At 35.6% G+C, this 22,350-nt stretch overlaps 1 protein-coding gene across 5 annotated transcripts in view; it reads left to right on the top strand.

The window, feature by feature from the left end:
- LOC140752839 (band 4.1-like protein 4) overlaps positions 1-22,350 on the top strand; it is a 79,954-nt gene that overhangs the window by 3,083 nt on the left and 54,521 nt on the right. For all 5 annotated transcript variants that reach the window (XM_073087198.1, XM_073087211.1, XM_073087203.1 and 2 more), the window contains exon 2: positions 14,864-14,974. In XM_073087198.1, coding sequence (XP_072943299.1) covers positions 14,888-14,974 — 87 coding nt within the window. In that variant the 5' untranslated portion in view covers positions 14,864-14,887. The remainder of the gene's footprint in view (positions 1-14,863; positions 14,975-22,350) is intronic.

Below are 22,350 nucleotides of genomic sequence, written 5' to 3'. Positions count from 1 at the left end.
ACGAGTATGGATATAGCTCAATAATTCTTTAGTAACTGAGGGATTTATTATATTATGTACTCATAAATATAAAGTTTTATATATTGTAAGAGTACCGGACGAGCATGCAGTCCACAGCAGCAGCAGTGGCATCACAAGCAGCAGCGTGGAACGCTCCTGTTATTGGGTGCCGCTGGAGTCGAATAGAGGGTTCTACCACCTCTACTTCTTCAAAATTGTTCATGCTGACTTATATTGAGAATATTATGGTTGTTAATTCGCTCTACATTAGTTATTCGTTTATAGTGAGACAAGTCCTCGGAGATTTGTAAATCGCGGTCCACTCCCACAAAGGGCCACCTATTCAAAATGCTGCCCGCTTTTGTCCCCTGTTCGTGAAGATATTTTGAGACTCTTCATTGATGTCTTCATCAAAGCTTTATTTAGAAATTTATTAAGGAAATAGACATAACTACAATACAATATACTGAGCTTATAATAATATATACCTCCTTATGAATCGATTTTTTCCTTAGTGTGGACATAGATAAGTATAGATATCTCACCGCCTTGTAATTGAAGGAAACCATTAAATAGTTTAAACGGCTGACAAATGTGTCAGCCGTTTAATGGGTGTTATGGTGCAATTTACGCGGAACAATGCCGACATGTGCAGTTAAGTAGTGCAAAAATACGAAATCGAAGAAAAAGTTCGGAGAAATATCGTTTCATTCGTAAATGCTCTAAAAACTACATTTTTTAATATTTTTTAAACACGACAATTTTAATTGTCAAAACCTGTTACATTTTTTGTTAGGAGTGAGTAATCTTTACTAATCTATGAGTATGGACTTGTTTTTTAATAACCCACACCATTTATGTTTAAGAAAAACGCCGTTAATTCGTAATAGTTTTCTATTCCAATAAGCACAAGTTATGAGAAATACGAGTATCATACTTACAGATTTGCAATTGTGGTTTGGTTTACAGGTAGGTATAGTTTACATAATTGAATCGCTATTCATTACAGCGAACATACACTAATATTTGTCCAGTAATGCTAAAGATAGTTTCGCTTCAGTTGATATTGTGATCGATTTTGTAATGGATTGGACTGTGCATCAAATAGGAATAGTACAAAGCGCTTAGTGGAATCGATCAGATTAGCCGCGCGATTCATTATCAGTTAGGTGGTAGTTAGTTTGCGATGATTTGATGAATGCAGTGCAGACGGTAGACGGTGTATTATCCGGCATGAATGTTCGCGGCTGACGGCGGGCAGTGGGCGCGGGCTACAATGGGCCTTTGTAGCACAATGCCCATTTCCGATTACCAGATTGAATCGTGTCCGTCAAAGCGCTCCCGTTCCAATAATCGGCGGTACAGAACGGAGCATTTTTGTTACTTCGACGCCATTGTCACTATACCAATACACAACGTGATAGATATATATTTAAACTTATTCGCTCTCTACCGCTAAAATCTTTGCAACAATTCAAAATTTCTCTAGTTTCTTACGATAATACAGCTTGACGATAAATCAGTAGAGCCGAGACGTAACGCAACTTAACAACTTCACAAACTAGTTCAGGAACAATGTTGTGGGTATATTTGCTATATATTTACAGAATTATATGTTCATATCTTTTGTATACTAATTCTCATTGCCGGTTGTTTAATGGTATGATTAAATGTGTTGTAAGGCAGGATTTTTTTTAAACTAAGAAAGTTTGGAATAAAGTGGATATTTGTCTTCGAAAAATAATATGACAAGCACCAATAGTACCTTTTTGTTAAACCATATGAGGTCATATCAGTTCTGAAGAACGTTTTGGTAATCGTGAGATGTCAGTATCTCCATTTCAATACCAGCTTCTACAATATCAGTAACTTAACATGAAATAAATAGCATTCTATAACAAAATAACACAACAAATTACCGGCCATATTAAAAGTTGCCTATTAGCATTTCTATGTACCATTTACCGTGCTTGACAAACTGGCGCGCAACAGTAGGCAAGTCGTACTCTAGTCGAGTGCCCGTCACAAACAGTTTGTGGTCAGAGAAGTTCCAATGGAATCGAACTAATATCGCTCTACCCGCTTCACGGTTCGCTTCAGCGCAGATCCTCTAAGTTTCGTTGTTATTTAATTTCACCTCTCGTTATGCGGGTTAAGGCTTGATTTACAGTTTGTTTTGTTAAGTAACGTGGAAATATGATCGTATTTAAAAACTTAAATACCGTATGAAATCAATATAATCTTTATGTTTAATATTATATTTAGTAGTCTTTTCTGCTCTACCAAAACGTGGAAACTAACTAAGTAACAAATGACTATCCGTGTGCTGGAGTATTGAAAACGGTAGAAATGATTTTGATGACACGTTCACACATAAGTAAAATATTTGACAGGGTATGACTAAGTTACGCTGCACTTAATAAATATCTATCTAATAAGCAAAACAATCCTATTCTTACTACTACTACTTTATTATTACTTTACTAGGTTTGGATGATTTTGTCCCTGTAGTTCCGGGACCAGAATAGGACAACGGTATCCCCTGCCTGTCGTAAGAGGCGACTAAAAGGGAGCTTTCGCGGTTGCGGACGGCAAGAGTGGGAGCTCGAACTGCCCGGCCAGCAACCCCGGGATGGACGGCGGTATGTGTGGTCGCATACCGGATGGTGTGGTGAGTTTCAAGCTCACCTGGGCGGAGCCCGACGGGGCAACGCGCAAAGTGGACTCCGGTTGCGTTCCGTTGGAGATCCCGGAGTCCTCTACGCAGCGCCGAGGACGGCCGGGGGTTTTAGTGCGGTAAGAATCCCACATAACCCCGTGCCGCTCCCACGGCATAGGGTACCTTTTGAAGGTTTCCGCCTCGTCAACAAAAAAAAGGGTTTGGATGATTTACATTTTTACCGATTTCAAAATTTCAACACCAATTCCCCAACTCAAAATACAAAACGAAATGCAAACTTTGACTAAACAAAGTACGAAGCCTACGTAGCGCACAGCGCCCGCTGTTCTGTTCATCGTTGCGAAAGTTTAGACGAATTTGTGACGATCTCGTTTCATTAAATGGCGTTTTAGTGCGAAAGAAGTGCCGCTTTTGTTTCACAAAGTAGAAACGCAAGCGAAGTTTTAGAGGGTTCTTCGTTAGCAGCTCATTCAAAGGTGCAGAAGAATATTTGAATAGGGTGAATATGTTTCGCGTTATTGTTTTATTTAGAAATTCTCACGTAAGTACAAGTAAACGCTTTCTACACTCACAGCCCCACACTAGGATTCCCTGTGTCGTGGGTGCCATGAACACACACATAGACAAATACACAAACACCCAGACCCAGAAACAGAAATTTAAATTCATCATTTAGATATCTGTCTGGCCGGGGATCGAAACCGGGACCCTTCGCGTGTCAGACCGGCATGGTGACCGCTCCGCCACGCGGGTCGTCACCATGCCGTCACCATGCGGTACGTTGACGTAGTTAATGGGTAAGCGGATTTGGTTTACGTTTCGCGACGTAAAGGTCTACATAAGAATTGGACCTGCATAAGTAATTGGGTCAGGTGCTCGGATTCACCTATATGTCTTCATTACGTTGGTTTCTTATCTAAGAAAGTAAGGAAATTTGTTCATCGTAGATCCTTGTAAAACAGAAGCTGTCTAAACACAATGGTTTGTGTTTTTTTTATATAATAAATAAGTAACATAATATGCAAGTCGCAGTCACTCAAGCCTATCTGGCATTAGCCTCAGATAAGATGAGTGTCTGAAGAACAGAAGTCGGCCACAGACGCGTTGCAACCCCCTCTTAGCACACCCCAAATCACGTTTCCAGTTTTCAATGCTGTCATAATAAGATTTCCTGTAATAAATAAGACGCAATGTTAAATTTCATCATAGTAACAACCAACCATTTCGAAGCCCAAAAAGGCTCAGTCATATTAACGGAATTAAGATGCTATTATGTCCATAAAACTATTATATTAAATAAGCAGCTATTAATTGAAGTAAAGTAGGATACGGCCCTCATACAACCTTCTATCTTAATGCGCTCTCGGCAAAACGAGCATTATTAAAATTCCATTTAATGGCGTCCCGCTCTCCCGGCGAGTAAAGCCGGGAATCCTTATTTGATAACTGCAACTTTTTAATTAAGTCCATAAAAACCACACTCATACGGCTTCTGAATCAACGATGGCTAGATAGACTCAGGAAGTCGATATTATTTTTATTCTTTGCTTTTCTTGTATTCGCTGCCTTGTGGTGTTAATTTTTTTCTTTAAAGCCCTATATATTCGAGAAAAAAGTAACCTTCGTAACTTCCTGGGATGTCCTCTTTCAATACAAGTATTGTTAACATAATTTGAATTATTTTCTAAAATTAACTTAAAAACCAGAGACAGGAGTTTTAATAAGAAGATTTGCATCTGCACATTTGCATAAGGGCATTTGCAATTAAGTTTTCTACATCGCAAATACTTTCTTATTTTACGACCGGCATTAAAATGTTATGTATGCGTATTTTTCCATCATATTATTAATCGTATTTTGCCGGTACTTAGCTACAAGCTTCAATTTTACAAACTAAATTTCCCGGCGCTTCGATACTAGTTGGTAACGAGGTTAGTGGCGTTTTGTAAAATAAGTTTAAAAAACTATCGACGCCGGCGTTCAAAGTTCTATTAATGAGTAGTTGCCCCGTATATCGTGAGCAACACAAACTTTTATTTCCCAGGCGTTGTTGAAAAATTTTAAACAGTGGGCGGTGCCGGCGTAGGAAGGTGAGCCTTCATATGGACCGTAAGATCTGCTGCTCTACTGATTGTTATCCCCGAGCGAGACCGCCGCGGGCTACCTGCCATAATTTGAGAGCCCAGAAATTACTCATAATAATGAGTAGGTACCTAACCAATAATTTGTTGAAAAAAAAGCTTCGAGTTGTTCGTCGAATATCCCTCTATTTTACCGAATGAGTAAGAGTAGGGCGTTGGCTGAATTTGTCTGTTAACGAGTATTCTTTTGTGATTTCACTTTTGTCCGCCTCAGAATTTCAGTAATATCATATGACTTTGCGTGAATGTAATTTTCAAAAATACATGTAGCAAAACCATAAAGTTTTTAAGTTAAGAAAATAACCAAAATAAATGTCAGCTTATATTCGATAGCACACAGACATTTAATTTTAAGTTTTAAACCCTTTATCCTTTATGTAATCACAAGTCACTGAAACCTTTACAACTGAAAGACAAAATGTTAATATAGTCTTTGAGTCGGGAAGCCTGTGTTCATCTCGCAAAGGCGTCTCTTTGCTTTCGTTTTTAAATTCAGCGGCACTTCTCTGAGTTTAACGTGTGTACGAATGTCGCCAACGTTATGTCATTCGCAAGTAACTCACAGGTCTGCGTTGGCTTACTTCCAAGCAACCACTCGGATCCAAGTCATTTGTTAACTTTATTTCAAGTATATACTAACTGTTCGATAAAAGCTCAACTGTGTAACACTATGACAATACAGGGTAGATAGCAAAACATGATTATTATAAAAATAAGAGATGGTAAAAATAGTGTGTCTTTCTCACAACTAAGGCGATCCTGATGATGATCCTGATCCTGATCCTACACGACACATGTTGAAATCTGTCAATTTAAGCTATAGGGCGTGCGCTAAAAAGTATAAATTCACACAAGTGAATGCTGTCTGTGTCTCTATCTTATTTAACTTGCTTTGAGGAGCCAATGAAATAAAGCCTCTGTCTTATTCAAACAAACCGTAACAAACAACATAAAACCACAAGACGTAATCTCGTCTTTGTGGTTAGTTGCTCTTTGAAGGAAGTTCCCAATAAGGTGGTCATTTTCATGGAGCTTCGATAACTTGTTAGTTGAAGATTGGTTTTAAGTCTTGAAGGCGTTGAAGCACGAAAAGTGCGGTTTGTAGCGTTAACTCCGTCCGGCGAGATATGGCCTCGCTGATCAAAAGATCAAACTTCCCCAATCACCTACATCGCATATAAGAATGTACGTGCAACATATTGCGCTGCGTGCGAGTTATAGCCGTATAAAATTCGTTGAGCCATTTGACTTAATAGGAAAACGTATAGAGACCATTTAATTTGGCAATTCGTGACAAAAACGGCCCCTAATTTCGCAAGCTTTATTGCTTTTGTGTAAAATTAATTATTCATTCTTCTCCAAAGCTTATTAACTTGGCAATTATGACTTATTTTATAATCGCCGTCAGATTAGACTTTCAAAGTTATTAACTGTTTATCTTTTGTCACACCGTCACGCACTTCAACGCGATCAAACGCGTAAATACACCCATCAAAAGCATAAAGGGAGAACGTAGGTAACCCTTATTTTCGTGAATATAATGGAAACTCATTCAAAATGTTTTCCATAAATTGAATACACGAATTTGTATCGAATGTATTTTATTGAGGCTTGTGATTTAAAACCCATTTCGGAAAATTGTGTAAATTAACAAAATTTGAGCGATATTTAGCCGCAGTGCTACAAATTCGTTATTTTATCCACTCATTTCTGCGAATTGGAAACAATATTCACGTTTCGTTGATCAAACGCGTGATTTTCTACACCTATGCTACCTACATACTTTCTGAACAAGTCTGATTGGTTCCCTTATTTGTTTGTGAAAACTGATCTCACTCCGATAAGCAACAGAGTTATAGAAAGCTGCCTAGAACGACTCATCTACTAGGTAAGTGAGAACAGTGTGTTTCTGAGTACTACGTATCTACGTACATACATCTGTATGTTCGGGAGGGTCGGCTTAGAATAAACTGTGGTTGCGGTAGCCATATATCCAGACGTTCTCAGGTGCAGCCGTTCCAGTTAGTGATAACATAAATTCTTGTAACAATACTAACTTGCTTATTCAACAGAGGCTGGATAAACTTTTGTGAGAGCCTGCCTATATCTACAGACTCGAGATATGTTATGCATACATAATATGTTTATTGTCAACCAAAGGTTTGAAATAATTAATTTTTAACAAAAAGTATGCATTCAAAGGTCGTTAAAGAAGTCAAATTCTCTCATGTTTGTAGTCAACTTTCGCTACATTAATTAAATCTACCAAATTCGAAAATTATCTTATTTGATCATCTAACATGAGACTAACTTTCTGTTTAATTTAATTTGAATACTTGATCTCTGTAAAAAAAAATTTTGCGGAAAAGGCAAAAAGAAACAGTCATGGGTTATTTTCGGCTAATAAAGATAACAAAAAATGAACTACATAATATATTGGCTTGTTTGAGTGTATATACAGAGAAACAGGTTAATATTCGTAGTTACAATACAATATCAGATTGTCTACATGCGAGACGTAGCAGACTAATTGTCGTTGAATAGGAGCAGGGCTTTGATACCCGAACTATTGCCAGTTCGGGGAGCGTAAGTGGTTTGACTATTGTTACTCGTTATATATGATAGTTGATACATAATAACATATATTTTGTATTACTGTTTAATATTTTTGTAGTTAAGATAGTTAAACTTCTGATTAATATTTGTAGTATGTGCTGTTGTGCTTTGTGTGCTGCAAGTGATGAACACATAAAAATTACAAGTTATCTTAAAAAACAGACGCAAATGGCATTATGTTGTTGGCCTATGAACATTAAGATAATATAATATTGTAAGCTCTTGTAGCTAACATTCGCTAACTAATGTACAGTCAGTTTCATTAGTAGATGAGCAGATCAGAATTCCAAAAATATCGATACACCCAAAACGCTCATTTAATTATGGTGCTAGTTGTGTTTAGCTACTTATGAACGCTTGGGTGTGTAGGTATTTTTTAAACCGTAATCTGTTCATCTACTTTTGACCTGGCTGTACTTATTAGAGGTCATTCCTATTCGAAAATAAGCTCATAACAAGGCCTGTTATGTAGTTGTAAAACACGTATCTAATCGACGTACATGGCTCTTCCAGTTTTCATTATAAATAAGACCCCGTTTATCTACAGACATTGAACATGTCAGAGAATGTTTGTGGAAAACAATTTGATATTTTTCTATACAATATGTTATCAGGCACAACCCGTCTACACGGCTGTATTACAGATATAAATAAATATAAATACCTACGTCAATAGAAATTCTATAGGAGAAACCTTTTTTCTGATACGACACGAGTCGGATACGCTAAATGTCTGTAAATGAACCGTAATCCCTAGACTTTAAATATTTATAAAGTAGAACTTTGCTTCAGGCAAATCAACTCATCGCATTATATTCATTTTAAACATATTTAATTACTTACCAGTTACTAATTGATGATGCCAAATTACTAATAGAAAAGTATAAACCAAATCTAAATCCAGAAATGGTGATAAACGCAATAAAATAACCTTTTTGTTAGTCCGTAAAACGGTGAAATGGATGAAACATAAATATTTACAGCCTATACATTTCCACTCAATTCTCAGCGTGTAAAGTTTTCCTAAGAACACAGTCATAAGAAGTAAAATTCAGGGTTTGTGTTCCAATATAGATATTGAATGAACTATCACTCTTCACCGATAGCTCACGAACCCAGTCGGTTCCACGATCAGTATGCGCGGCGGGCGCGTGACGGTATGCACTAGCGTCCGCTCGCCTCTGTATTTACATGCCACTATAAATAAATGCCATGTTATATCCAATAGGACGAAATAGAATTTGAACTTGGCCTTTACAAATTGTCAGTAATATGTGCTAATTAAATAAATAAATAAATTACTGAACAAAAATTTATTAAATGCATTGCTTACCGAATCGAAATAATTTAAAGATGAAAGATGAAAGAGAATTTAAAGATGTAAAAAAATCTATACAGAATCACTCAGAAATTTCAATAACATAAATTAAATCGCTAATACATAACAATATACGCAGTTTACAAATCTCAAAGAAATGTTAAAGCAAAATAAAAAATAAGCACACAATTCTTAGGGGATATTCATACAACATTCATATCCCATTACATAACTTGTCAGAAGAACCATATTAGATGGTGTCTAAAAGTAGACGTATTTTAAGAGAAGCACACAAAGAAATAAGAACATTGTTATATACACAAAATATAAACTTAGTTCAAAGAAGAATTCAAACATTGTAGAATTATTCAAAACCTTTGTACGTCGAAAAACAGATATACCGCTGCAAAGCGTGAGAAGGAAGCACTTTTTAATTGTCAGATGATATTATCTAGAGTAAAAAGCGTGTGATATCAATTCACTGTATCCATATCTCCTTCCTGTAACATAACAATGGATACATTGCAAAGACTTCGCGTCCTGGTAACATCTTTATTGAGATAAGCATTAAAAATTAATGATCCGGAGACACGTATATATGAGTATTGTTCTTCAAGCAGTGATGTTCCAGCGGTATGGATTCTGCCTCTCATACTGCCAATTTGGGATTAAGTATTTTTAATTTTTATGTGGTTTTATGCTTACAAATTATTACTTGGTGTAAAAACGAAGACAAACATTGTGCAATCCATATTTCGATTTTGTGTTGTATTTTCAAATTAATATGAAAGCTATTAACCCTCTCTTTCATAGTAAATAAGTATCAGTTTATATTGCAGACATTGAATGTGTCAGGCACGGGTCCTGTCAACTCCTGTCAGACAAAAACATTTTGTCTATATACTATTCCGACAGGCTGGTCCATGTATGGGCGGCTCATACAATGGTTGGAATAAATACGTCCACAAATTTGAAGTATAGGAATACTTTTTTTCTGCTACGACACGCGTCCCACACGCTTTATGTCTATAAATGAACCCTTATAGAAGTTAAGTAACAGATTAAACCCTTATTTTGAGCGACACAGGCCCTGTATAAAAAAAATAATGAGTTAATAATGATTTTCAACGTCAACGATAAATTTGTTATTTAAAATCACCGCGGAGACTGCTATTGTATAAAGCGGATGTCTTTTATTTTGTAATGCGGGTGACGTTTACAGAATCCGCATGCGGGCAAATGTGCGATAAAAAGATAAAGCTCATAAAAGAGTATTTTTGTTCCAATTCTTGTGTATTATTTTGTCTCGCAGCGCAACTCGAGAACTTTTAAATGTTACTAGGTTTTTCCGCAATTTTATGGGGGTCATTTGATTTGATGTTTATTACTTTTATTCATTGACACTTAATCATCGCTTAATAGGAGTGTTATCAAGTGTGAAAACGCCATTCAAGTCTATACATATTTTCCTATACCATACAAGTATTTACGATAATACCTGTGCTAATTCACGGCACATATATACATGTTGTTTTAGTCTTGTTACATATTATAACCTAGGATTAAACCCGGTAAATGTACGTAAGTATTATATATATAAAGTGGAACGATATTACCGCGACGTAGTTTTCAAATTAATACGCTGAAATAAAATAGAATCATGCGACGAACATACGAATGTAAACTTTTAACTGTATTTTGCTACAGAGAAAGAATCTTACTGTATGTGAAATGAACGGAACTAGTAAGATTTACTCTAGCAGTTTTGTAAGTCGTGAGTATCAACTCCGGAAGTTTCATACACAACGATAGCGGTCCCTCCTAATGTTCTCTAGCCTTATGTTGTGTTCACATTACACAGACGAGTGCTCGACAAAATATCTCACATTATTAGATACATACAATTTTCTTTTTTTTATAATATAAGAGTAGCAGACGAGCATGCAGTCCACCTGATGGTTTATGACTGCTGCCGTCCATAGACATCTGTAATTAAAACCAGATAAGACAACAAATGCGCTGCTACTCCTGAGGACTATGGTGGAATGCCTCGGAGAAGTGTGTCTTCCTTACTCTCACTTCAAACCAGAACGAAGCATCGTTTAATACTGTTGCCTAATAGGCAGAAGTAGGTGTGGAAGTGCCGCCGGAGTCGAACCACGGAGATTTCTACCACAAAATATCATACATTGTATCGTAAGGCTTAAACATCTATACTAGGTGTAATAAATTAGGACTCTATTTGGATGCGGTCACAGTTGTGCATGGGTTGTAGTAATCACTTATGGACGGAATACCCGTTTGTAAACCCCGATTTAGTGCACGAGTCGCTTCCATCACGGCGATTTCATGGTCGTCATTTTCCATAAACCACTGCAACAGAAAATCGACTGTATACTTTGAATGTTGTGTTGTGTTGATACTGGATAGTGCGTCTTTTTGCAAATGTTGTGAACGGGTACGGGATTTAATTTTAAAAATGGTCAATGGCTGCGAAGTAATTTATTATTGATCATGGCAAAGCTCTCCTGTTTAAAGGGGGCTTATATGCAGCTGAGGCGTACTAAAAGCTGATAACTATGAATAATTTTTGTGCACTATTATTTAATTTAGTAGGAGTTGCAAATAGACGAGCATTTTGCTTACCATTCAAACGTGGTTCCAATACGTGAGAATAACTTTGATTGTCTAGTCAGCTATCTTACTTTGAGATAAATACTGAATTTTACTGTCTGAGGGGTTCGAAAATATGAATGTCGCTACTCGCGGCGTTACTTAATATGGTCTAGGCTTTATTATCCCGCGCTCGCGTCACAGAGCCGCGATGTCAATCGCGATTCCTTTTTTTGTTTCCCGTTCAGACAATGGCGGGAAAATGTTTTCTACGTGTGGGGGCGGTGGCGTGGAGTGTGGGGTCAATAGCGGGAGCACTAATCTCTGTCGGGATCGTTCGGATTAATGGCTCGTATTGCCGTCTTTGTTGTTTGTTCCCAAGTTGTCGGTTTGCTTAGTTGTTACTAGTTTAGCGATGCACTGTGAACATAAAGCTCCATTCCCGACTATTTTGTTGTTGGACCCCCAAAAATGTTTTTTACTCTCCTTTCAGAATCTCAGACTGCTTTAGTCTTAAACGCGGCATATCCGCCAATTACCGACGTTGTTAATCATCCAAAATTCTGACAAAACCGGCGGGGTCGCCCGCGTCAATTTTCTCTATTTTTACCCTCAATTCAGATTTCACTTTGCATTAGTGCAAAATAAAATTAAATATGCGAAACACGAATGCTGTTACAATTTGTCAATTTACGTCGGCCGCGCCTGCCTAATGTCAAAACGTTCATATTTCCGCTGGAAAGAGTTTTCCATTGCTTTTGCGTACAATGCACGTCCGTCCATACTCGGAAATGAAATTGTATACGTGAGCATAAAAAATTGTCGAATCAAATCCGCCTATTAGGGAGGGCGCTGCTACTAATTAAAATAAAATTGTTAAAACAGAGCCCGGTTCGCGCTATGCTCCCCGGACTAACTTTTAACGAGGATATATTTGGTTTCGACCAACCCTTTGGTGATTTTACTGTTGAGTCTGGCTGCAAATAACTCCGTAATTGCCTTCAAACAAGTTCTGACTTTGGAGAGAATACCGATGCTACATCTGTTTTGGGATCCCAAACACCACGAGTAAAAGATAAACGAAAATCGAATCAGAATTGGCCTCTATGTACTTTAGGTACTCACCTCCCTCGATTTTTGCAGGTTTAACTTTTGAAGAGCCAAGAAGAGCAATGATTATATGTTAAGATTTTTTGCTGTATCAAAAGTATCTAAATATTTTTTTGTGTAAAAGTACATGTTTTAAAAACTTTATTAACAACTTAATCAGGCACGGGATTGCCTCCGCATTAAAAAAAGAAAAAGAAATTGCATACTTAACGATTTTAAAACATGTTAATTACCTAAATCAATAAATAATCTAAATAAAAATTGTAAAGCATATCTTACAAATAAAAGAAATGCTTAAGGATTTTTGATAATTTGTTATTGATTAGTTTTGTAAATTATGAAAATCGATGCGTTTTACATAGATGATCAGAGTAAAAGATAGGCCCGTGTTCATTATCGCGCCGGTGTAATTGAGAAGGAATCGTCAATTCCATGAAAAGCGACAAAGAGAATTTCATGCAGCAGATTATGCTTGGCGCATTTTTGGCGACTATAAAACTCCGGTGAAATTAATGTTCCGATGATTTTCAGGTATCCGAAATTGTAGCATATGTATGCTGGATGTAATGAACAGAACTGACACGATTGGTGATTTTTGGCAGCCTTAAATTTTTAATTACTTTTATGCACGTACGGTATAACTATGATTAATAGACTCTGTATGGTAGTAGTAGTTGTAGGCGTTTTATCATATGAGTATGAGTAATTGGACATTATTCAAAAATATGTCGACAAAAATATAATATTGTACTATTTACGCTATTTACAATTTGATTCTATTCATGATGCTATATCCATAGATTAGTAAAGATATGTCGCCGCCTTGTACTTGAATGAAGCCACAAACGGCTTATTTTAGTAAGTTCTTTTTTTGAATCCTTGACAAATAAAACATTTTTAGAGAAAATTTACGAATAAATAACTAATTTACGTAATAATTACGTAATTTACGTAATAAATAAATAATTATTTCAAATATTTTAGGGACATTTTAGCACGGAGACGTGGCAAAATTTTTTTACGCCACTATTTCAATTCTCAAAACTGGGTACATTTTCTTGTTAGGAGTGAGTAATCTTTACTAATCTATGACTATATCAGTTAAGTTCTAAATTAGACGGCTTACCTATATATTTGAAACATTTACTGAAACATAGAGATACCATAGTTCAAGCGAACAAAAAATTTTTATACGCATTAACAACATATAATCAATCTTAAAAATGTTGCCATCAAAACATATAATATTTGCACATTATTTAGTTATGTATGTTATCGTTTTTCTACTCTTCTAAATTGACGTATCAGCCACTATTTAGTAATATGTGTATGTAGTGTGATCCGAGTGAGTACGAGTGTCCGCTACACTTAACCATACGGCCTTTGAACTAACGAGGCTGAACTCAATGTACAGGCTCGGTTCACATTTACTCTCCGAGTACTGCTTATCCCGTAGCACCCCCACACACGACACTTTTAGACGATTGTGCGAATTAAAATTTCATGTTTACATTTCTTTTTTATAACATTAAAGTAGCAAACGCGCATGTAGTCCATCTGACGGGTCGTAGCCGCTGCCATCTATAGATATCTGCAATCAAACCCAGATACGATTACATTCCTACATGAGGTTGACCCTGAAGACTAAATTAGAATGTCTTATGTATGTGTCTCTTACCACACCCTTCAAAGCGGAACACAAGATTTTTTACAACACAAATACCTATATGTAAAATAAATGTAGGTAATAGTACGAATAGGTACGTAAATTCTCTGATAGAAAGCTTTTACTCTAATGAACCTTGCTAAAACTACGTTTCAATCTGTTGGAGACAAAGTTGGTTATTTATTTTATATGGTTGAACCCACGCAACACATTTAGATGATTGTCTGAATAAGCATGTTGCATTTATGTTGTGTGTTACATACAACGGACAGTAAGCATTGATGCTGTTAAATAGATTGAAATTTATTTCAATAATAACTATTCTAAAACCTTTATTTGTTAGCTTTTGGTGCGGCTTCAGTTATAATTAGGGACAGCATATTTTGTTACTCTCAACTTATTCATAATAAGCTATTTTATTAAATTTTAGCAATGAAATTTTAAGTACTAGTAATATATTCAAGATTTAATTTAAGTATCACGTGGAGAGGAAATACACATTACTTAAAGTGAAGTTGATTAAATTCTATCATTTATTGAAGTAGCTATTTCGATTATATTAGTGAAGTTACAAAACTTCCACCGCAAACCGAGCAGAAGTTGTCTAGATGTTGCTAAACTTGTAGAGGTCAGCTAACCACATTAAACGGTAAAGTGAAGCTTATAACTAAATTTTAAGTACTAACTTGGTATATTAACAACATTCCATTTTGTTTCAGGAGTTGCGGAGTATCGGCAGCAAGATGATGGAGTGCTTGTGTCCCGCTCCGCGGACGCTGGCCTGCCGTGTAGTGCTCCTTGATGAACGGGAGCTGTTGCACGAGATGCAGGTATTTCATCAAAATTGTCATATTTCAATAAAACTGACGCTTTGAAAATAAAAGAAAAAGAAAAGATTATCATAAAAATCTAAGTAAATCGATAAGATACAAAAGATTTGTCGGCTTTGCAGAAAAAGATTTGAGGTCTAAGTATCCCTCTAATTCTGTTAGAGTTTGAAATTAGTGAGGACTTTTTAAACAATGTAGGTTATCGAAAGGTCGCCTTGATTTTTGATGAGCGAAACCTGAGTCATCACTTCATCAGACTTTAATGTCTCTATTATTCAAGCTTCTTTTATAAATGTTGGTCTTCGAGCCATGGCGATAAAACATAAAATTACTCATGAGCTGGTTTGACGGTCAATATTTGTAAAGTAACCGAAATGAAAATAATTTGGCTTACATACTGTTGTGTATCTAGATCTAAACATTCTAAACCCATGGAAAGGAATGTGTATTAAAAATAAGTACGGCTATTGGAAATATCGTTTCGGAGTTCTCGTCGGCACGCGTCCCCTCGGACGCTGCTAACATTTTTCAATTTTGTAGTGTGATGAAACAACGCGTGGATTTTTCTCCATTTCAATCCCTCACTTTTGAAGTGCAGTCATTCCGAGGCGAATTATTTGAAGTACACCCAGGGGCTCAAGAAAGTTGGGTCTTTTATATGCGGGACTCAAGCCGAAGGTGCGGGCGATGAATTCAGTGAATCGTACGTCGACTCTATGAATATTAAATTCTATTTGGCTGGCATTGTCGCCGCGTGGTGAATGTAAGAGTAGATCGCGGGCGACGCGAGCTCCGCACGTGTCCTTACGCTACATCGCTGCATTCACACTTCACACAGCTACTAGCTCCTCAATAATGTTAAAATTTGTTTCAATTGAAATTCTATTCAATTTAATCGGCTTATTCGCTGATCGATCTCACGTTCATTGTTATAAAATTGACTTACAATTTACAGGCGAGGAGAAAAGTGATAAAATATTTTTAATCAATAGATATCTTTAACTATTAATAGAATTAAAAATTGCCCAGACGTATTAATGTTAAAATTAAAACTTTTAAATTTATAGAATTGCTTACTAAAATATCTGATAGAATCAAATTTAGTTGCAATCTATTATTAAAACTTTTATATTTAGGAGTTACCGTATCGAATAGTTCTTAAATAATAAAGCCTTAAATTTAACTGGAACAACTTTAGAAGTTTAAATAAATTTTCTGACATTCGCCTATTACTAAGATAGCCCGACGCCAATAGCCATATAGTATTCTCTATCTTAAAACTTGCACAAACTAAACGCATAAAAGCAAGTTCGTTTAAACGAATTCGAAGTCATATACTTACATAAGTCGGCCATAACCGTAAACAAGGGTAAAATCTCTAACAAAAATGCTTTTGTTTGGCCTATAATCCGATGCGTAACTTGTTCTTCAAACAAATTCTCAAGATATATTGGGCTAGAATCGTCCAATTTGGGTAAAGTGGGAGCGACGAGAGTTCGACATTTTCGCTAAATTGTATGGTTATTTTAGATAAATCGCTGTCCTTTCCTCGCAGTTTCCCTATCTACAAAGGGACATTTGTCTCAAACGGATCCATCGACAACTTTTCTCTTCCCACATTACTAATACATCAAGATTTATTCGTGTCGATGACTGCGTCTCCGTTTCTTATTGGTGCCCAGATACTGCTGAGACTAAAACATTGTCATTGTTGTTTTTAAAATATACTGTTTAGTTGTATTGAGTTATTTAATAAAGAAGTAGTAGGCAAAGATAAATAAAGACAACGAATTGCCTTGGTAATAAATCAACTCAAGTTATGGCCAGATTTGTTATAGTACTAAATTAATCTTAAGTGAAGTATTTATTCAAGCATCTATAAATCTGCCATTTTTATTATTTGACCCTCCGAGGGCAAAATATATGGTGGCAGAACCTGAAGTTACAAAGTAGTTGAGTTCTTTGCAACTGCGGTGTTTTCTATAATGAGGTAGTATTGTTTAAGTTCATTTTCTTATGTTAATAGAATTTTATGACCACTTAATAACAGGTGAAATGCTTATCCCCTGTTACTTCTATAACATAAAATGCTAAAACGATCTTAAATGAAAGGTCTAATTTCTTTGTATAATTATGGACATTTTACTACTCAATAATAAGAAATACAACATCCTGGCAAATAATGTGTTCAGAGGAAGGATGAGTAAGGAATGTAACGACCCTAATAAGGACGATCATTATAAGCGATTTTTGGAATTGCTAAGCGATGTATGCCATAATTGGCGGAGCTTAAATCTTTTTACAATACAGAATGTACGTGGGTATCATAATACGCGATTTTACAGTACAGTTCATACTTTTTGCGTTGAGGCATACTTTGTAAATTATCAGATTGGATTTATAGCCGTTGACGCTTACGTTTAAAATGCGTGTTTGTACTTACATACGGACGTGAGCAGCCGTTCTTCTTTGTAGTTATTCTTGTTTATAAACAATTTTTACAAACAAATAATGTGTTACATCCCATGCTAAAATGCAGTGTAATCACTTTTACCAGACGAAATAGTATACTTCTAAAATAAATGACATATAGAATTGTTAACTCACTAGACACAAGACGTTAAAATTCTTTTTGTTCGGCGCTTTAGTTTTATTCCTTTCAAATAATAGAAGGAACGAAAGAATAGGGAAGGAATTGCGCAGCAATTTACGCGAGCCTAGTGTCGGGCGCTGGTAGGTGATTGTGTACTTATGTAGTGTATTGTCACGGCAGTAATTGAGTCGACAGTATTTCACGGTCTGCTGCGTAGATGCACTTCTCGCTGTGCTTTATTGATGGCGTCTTCATTGCCTGTTGCTCGAGTGCACAGCGTCGACGCTTTGTCACCAGACGCTTTGATATCGTCAGACTAATACTAGAAGGAACAAGGATAACGAACGGGGGCGTGCCGTTTTCGTGTTTATAATGAGACTATTCTATTCACGGGAATAGGGAATACAATGATAAAGGTAATTCTTAATCGTAGAGGAGAAGAAGGCTTTTCAATACAATGCATGTTACCTTTCCTAAGTAGCAATTTGTTTACTGTTTGGCAATTCATTAAGCAATTAAATAAATAATGAATGTAGTGATATGTGGAACAGGTCTGAGGCAATTATTTATATACTCAATCCTTGACTTGTAACTATGTAGTAAAATAAATGTATTATACGATCACTTTTCTCTTCTTTTGCCTTCCAACTGCGAAAGGCTTTATATACATAAAACATTACGTTGGAACAGTAGGGCGTTGAACAGTAATGCTAAGAATACATCAAATACTATAAATAACTTTATCTGAACAAACACACGTGACTATCCTACATAATATAAAAATTCTTTACTGAGTTGAGAATTCCTTTAATATTATATTAATTTAACAAAGCCACTAAACTCTACTATAAAAGATTCTATTAAGCATTTTTAAACATATACAATATACATTTCTGTATTTCTTGTCTGTGTATTTTAAAGATAAATCGAAGATGGAATCCTTTTTTTTAATGCAAGAAAACAAATTTGGTGTGTGCAACACTTAGCAGTAGTTTTGTTATATTAAGTATGTCCCCGTATTTTTAAGCTATTGCATAGCTTTTATCGCGGGCTTTGAGCGCGGCTTTGAGCTTTGAGAATCGAGAAATTCCGTAACGAAAATAAGTAACACCTTTCAACAACTCGGTTGCCTGGAGACTTGATATCCAACTATCAAGTCTCCAGGCAACCGAGTTGTTGACTGTCAATAGAAAAATATGGATATAATTGAATAAAGTATTATTTTACATTCCTTATTATTTTATTTGATATTGGCGACGAGATGTCGAATGAACTAAAAAACAATAAGGAAATACGAGCCACATTACGTGGGTTAATGAAACGAACCGAAAATTACATTTCGGGTTCATAGAAAAAATTGACATTGAAGAAATAAATATACGACTGAATTCTTTACAAGAAAATTTGAACAAATTCTACGCGATTCAAGAAAAAATTGAATGGCTTACAGAAGAAGAAAATTTAGAAGAGGAAATAAAATACAGGTACGAATTTGAAGAAATATATACAGAGCTAAAATTTAAATTTTTGAATGTACAAAAAGAAAATAATCGGCTAATACCTGAATATTCTTTTATATCAGCAAGAGCGGAAGTTTATTTGATAAACTGTTAACTGTCAAGGCACGCTTGAGACGTACACCTAATACAAAAGAGTTATCACCTTATCAGTTAATGTTCGGCAGAGAGGTAAGAACCTATATGCATGCCTTATTTAAGAAATCCGCCCCACTATCCAGATTACATTACAATGCACCGCCAACGCAGGAGTTCGGACAAGGTGATAAGGTACAAGTCCGCAGTTACACCAACCCAAGAGTTAAATGGGAGTTCGGAGTCGTCATCCGAAGATTAGGTAGACTCCATTATGAAGTCAGAACTGAAAATGGCATACTGGTGCGCCGTCACCTTGACCAAATGCTGCCGGCGCCCCTGGTGGTGTAAGTGAAAATAGCGGTGGAGGACTGTTGGATATCAAGTCTCCAGGCAACCGAGTTGTTGACTGTGAATAGAAAAATATGGATATAATTGAATAAAGTATTATTTTACGAGTACATTCCTTATTATTTTATTTGATAACCTTGATTCGTCAACTTGAACACAGATGGCAGTAATACACATTTTTTTATAATCCGTGCAGAAATCTTAAAATTGCGTGAAGTATATTTTATATTCCCATTATAAAATTCAAAATTATATTACCATATTATCCAAATAATATGTTTTATCAACATAAGCTATGTTGAATTCTGGATTGATAAAATAACGTAAAAGAGTGTTTGTTATTTTTAAACGTACAATTACAACTGACAGACTTGACAGCACAAAATCAAAACGCCATTATGATTTATGGTACAAATAATTTGTGTACAAAGTGTTTTAAATATGAATAAACAAAGTGCATTTATTAATGAAAAATGCGATGTACCTGTAACATTCGGCCAAATGTCACAGGCACATCGCATTGATCCATTTATATTGCTGGTTGTTAATACTTTATGTCACTTATTAAATACTTTTCTATTTTATATTTTAGAATGTTCAGTCTTGCTTGAAGTTATGAAATGTCAGCTGATATTTGCAATGTCTTATATAATGGAGATATGATAAAATAGTGGATAAAGATGTATTAACGTAAATGTTGATGATTATGGAAGAATATATTGTATTTCTGGAATTCCTTCTGAGCGTTTTCATAGCATAAAAAATGCTATGCAATAGCTTTACCGCGGCAGTCTCCGAGTGCCACACGTATTTTTTTTATTTTAATTGGATTAGGTAATACTGGATGGTAAGTCGTACGTCACTACCACCCAAGGATATTTGTAAGTATTCCAAATATAATAAGAGTCTTTTATCTGCCTTACCACCGTCATTTTAGTTGCACCTATATAATCAGTACACAACGACACTTAACAATATTATTATAATGAAAGCGGTAGTCAACCCATTCTTGAATTATTTAATTTAGTTCTCCTAGACTTCCTAGAGTAATTAATGATGATCAAGTAAGTGATCACATATCTCGATGTAATGACATTCAATGTTTTAATATGAAATACAAAGTAACGCAGTCTACTTGTTCAAATGTGGTCACTGTTGCCGAAAAGTACACGGAGGGTACGTTCAAAGGGAAAAGTACATTTTGAAATAAAGTGGCCACCGCAAGGGTAGCATTTTACAAATATATTTCCTGCATGTATGAGATCTGACACAAATCGCGTGTATTAAATGGCGTCTACCTCGGTTGCTGACTGTGCGATATCAATTTCTTCTCTTCTTCATGGATATTACAAAATCTGTAGAAAAAATCCCGATCAGCGCTTTATGCATTGTTTGTTACATTTGTGATTTCACTTTGCTGTCACGCTTCACTGTTATTGTATCACGATTCTAATAAGGCCTTCACAAATATATACCTACTATATTCTAGACTAGCTTCCATGAAAAACTTTACCCTTCGTGCCGGATTTTTTAATTTTCTCGAACAAAGCTTTTATCACTCTTTGTATTATCCAATCTACCTAAAGTCCCCTCAAAATGAACTTAACCGCCCTATTAGAGACGCAATTAAACACCAGATGGGCTCTACTCAAACTCGTTCGCTATTCATTATAAAGAAAATAGAAAATAAATCCAATACAGTATCTTGTGACGATACATCCTTTCATTCGGTACAACAAATCGCTTGTATAAGCCACGTTTGGCTGCGAGTACATCGATTGCCGTCAGGTTCCGAAATCGTTTGTTATTTTTCGAGCTGAGCGCACTCTGCTGGGAGCAAACGTGCACTGTTATTAAATCATTTATTATTCAGCCCGACGAACTGTTTCACAATTTTCCCACAAACTCGGAGGCTCCGAGCGAATGTAACGTCATGGTAACATTATGCGTGTACCTGAAGACACCATGCTTGAATATTTTACTCCTTGAGTTCGCGAGAGCCGTTTTGCATGACTGTTTTGTTTGTTTTTTGTGCAAGAACAAGTGAAGTGTTCGATATTTAAGTAAATATTAATTTGATATAACATTTAAATGTGAACCTATAGAATTTATTGACATATTTATAAAAGTATAAGGAGGCAAATATATTACAAAATACTTTTTCTTCATTGTTTAAAACCGTTTGTTTTGTATTGTATTTATCGAGATTTAGCATCATCATTAAAAAGTGTAAAATTAACGATTATGGTTAAATTTTGTCCACTCTGCGAATACTAGTTAAAATTAATAAAAGTTATGATTAAATTTACTACTAATTGCTTTAATTTAGGTCTGAATTAATTTCATGACCGCAATCAAAATTTATTTTAAATCGGCCATTGAATAAATTAATTAAAAACAAGCAAATCCCCAATACGAATATTATGAATCTATCCTCTTGCCTGACCTAATATTCCATTAAATGCGATGTGATCAAGGATCTAATTAACTATAATCTCGCCATAAAAGGTTATCCGAAGAGGCTGCTTTGTATAAAATTAATGAATTACGGAATAAATAAATTATTAATGTAGCAGCAGTATTAGGTGTTTGAGGTTTTGGGATACATACTTCCGAAGCAAACAATATAATGTGAATTAACTTTTAATTACATATATATTTAAGTACATTACGTACTATTAAATATCGTATTATGAAACAGAGGATAATATTCTGTATTCTGCTGACTTTTATGTGAAGCAACCATATTAAATTTCAGAAATAGCATCACTCATCTGTTATTGGGTTTAGGTAGAATCACTGTTCTATGTGATGTTGGTTACTGATGTCCATGAGTGGCA

The sequence above is a fragment of the Epargyreus clarus genome, unplaced genomic scaffold, assembly GCF_041222505.1.
Source record: "Epargyreus clarus isolate Ecla_fem2 unplaced genomic scaffold, WU_Ecla_fem_2.2 ptg000003l, whole genome shotgun sequence".
Lineage (NCBI taxonomy): Eukaryota > Metazoa > Arthropoda > Insecta > Lepidoptera > Hesperiidae > Epargyreus > Epargyreus clarus.
The sequence above is the reverse complement of the archived record's forward strand: the minus strand, read 5'-3'. Positions and strand labels throughout refer to the sequence as shown.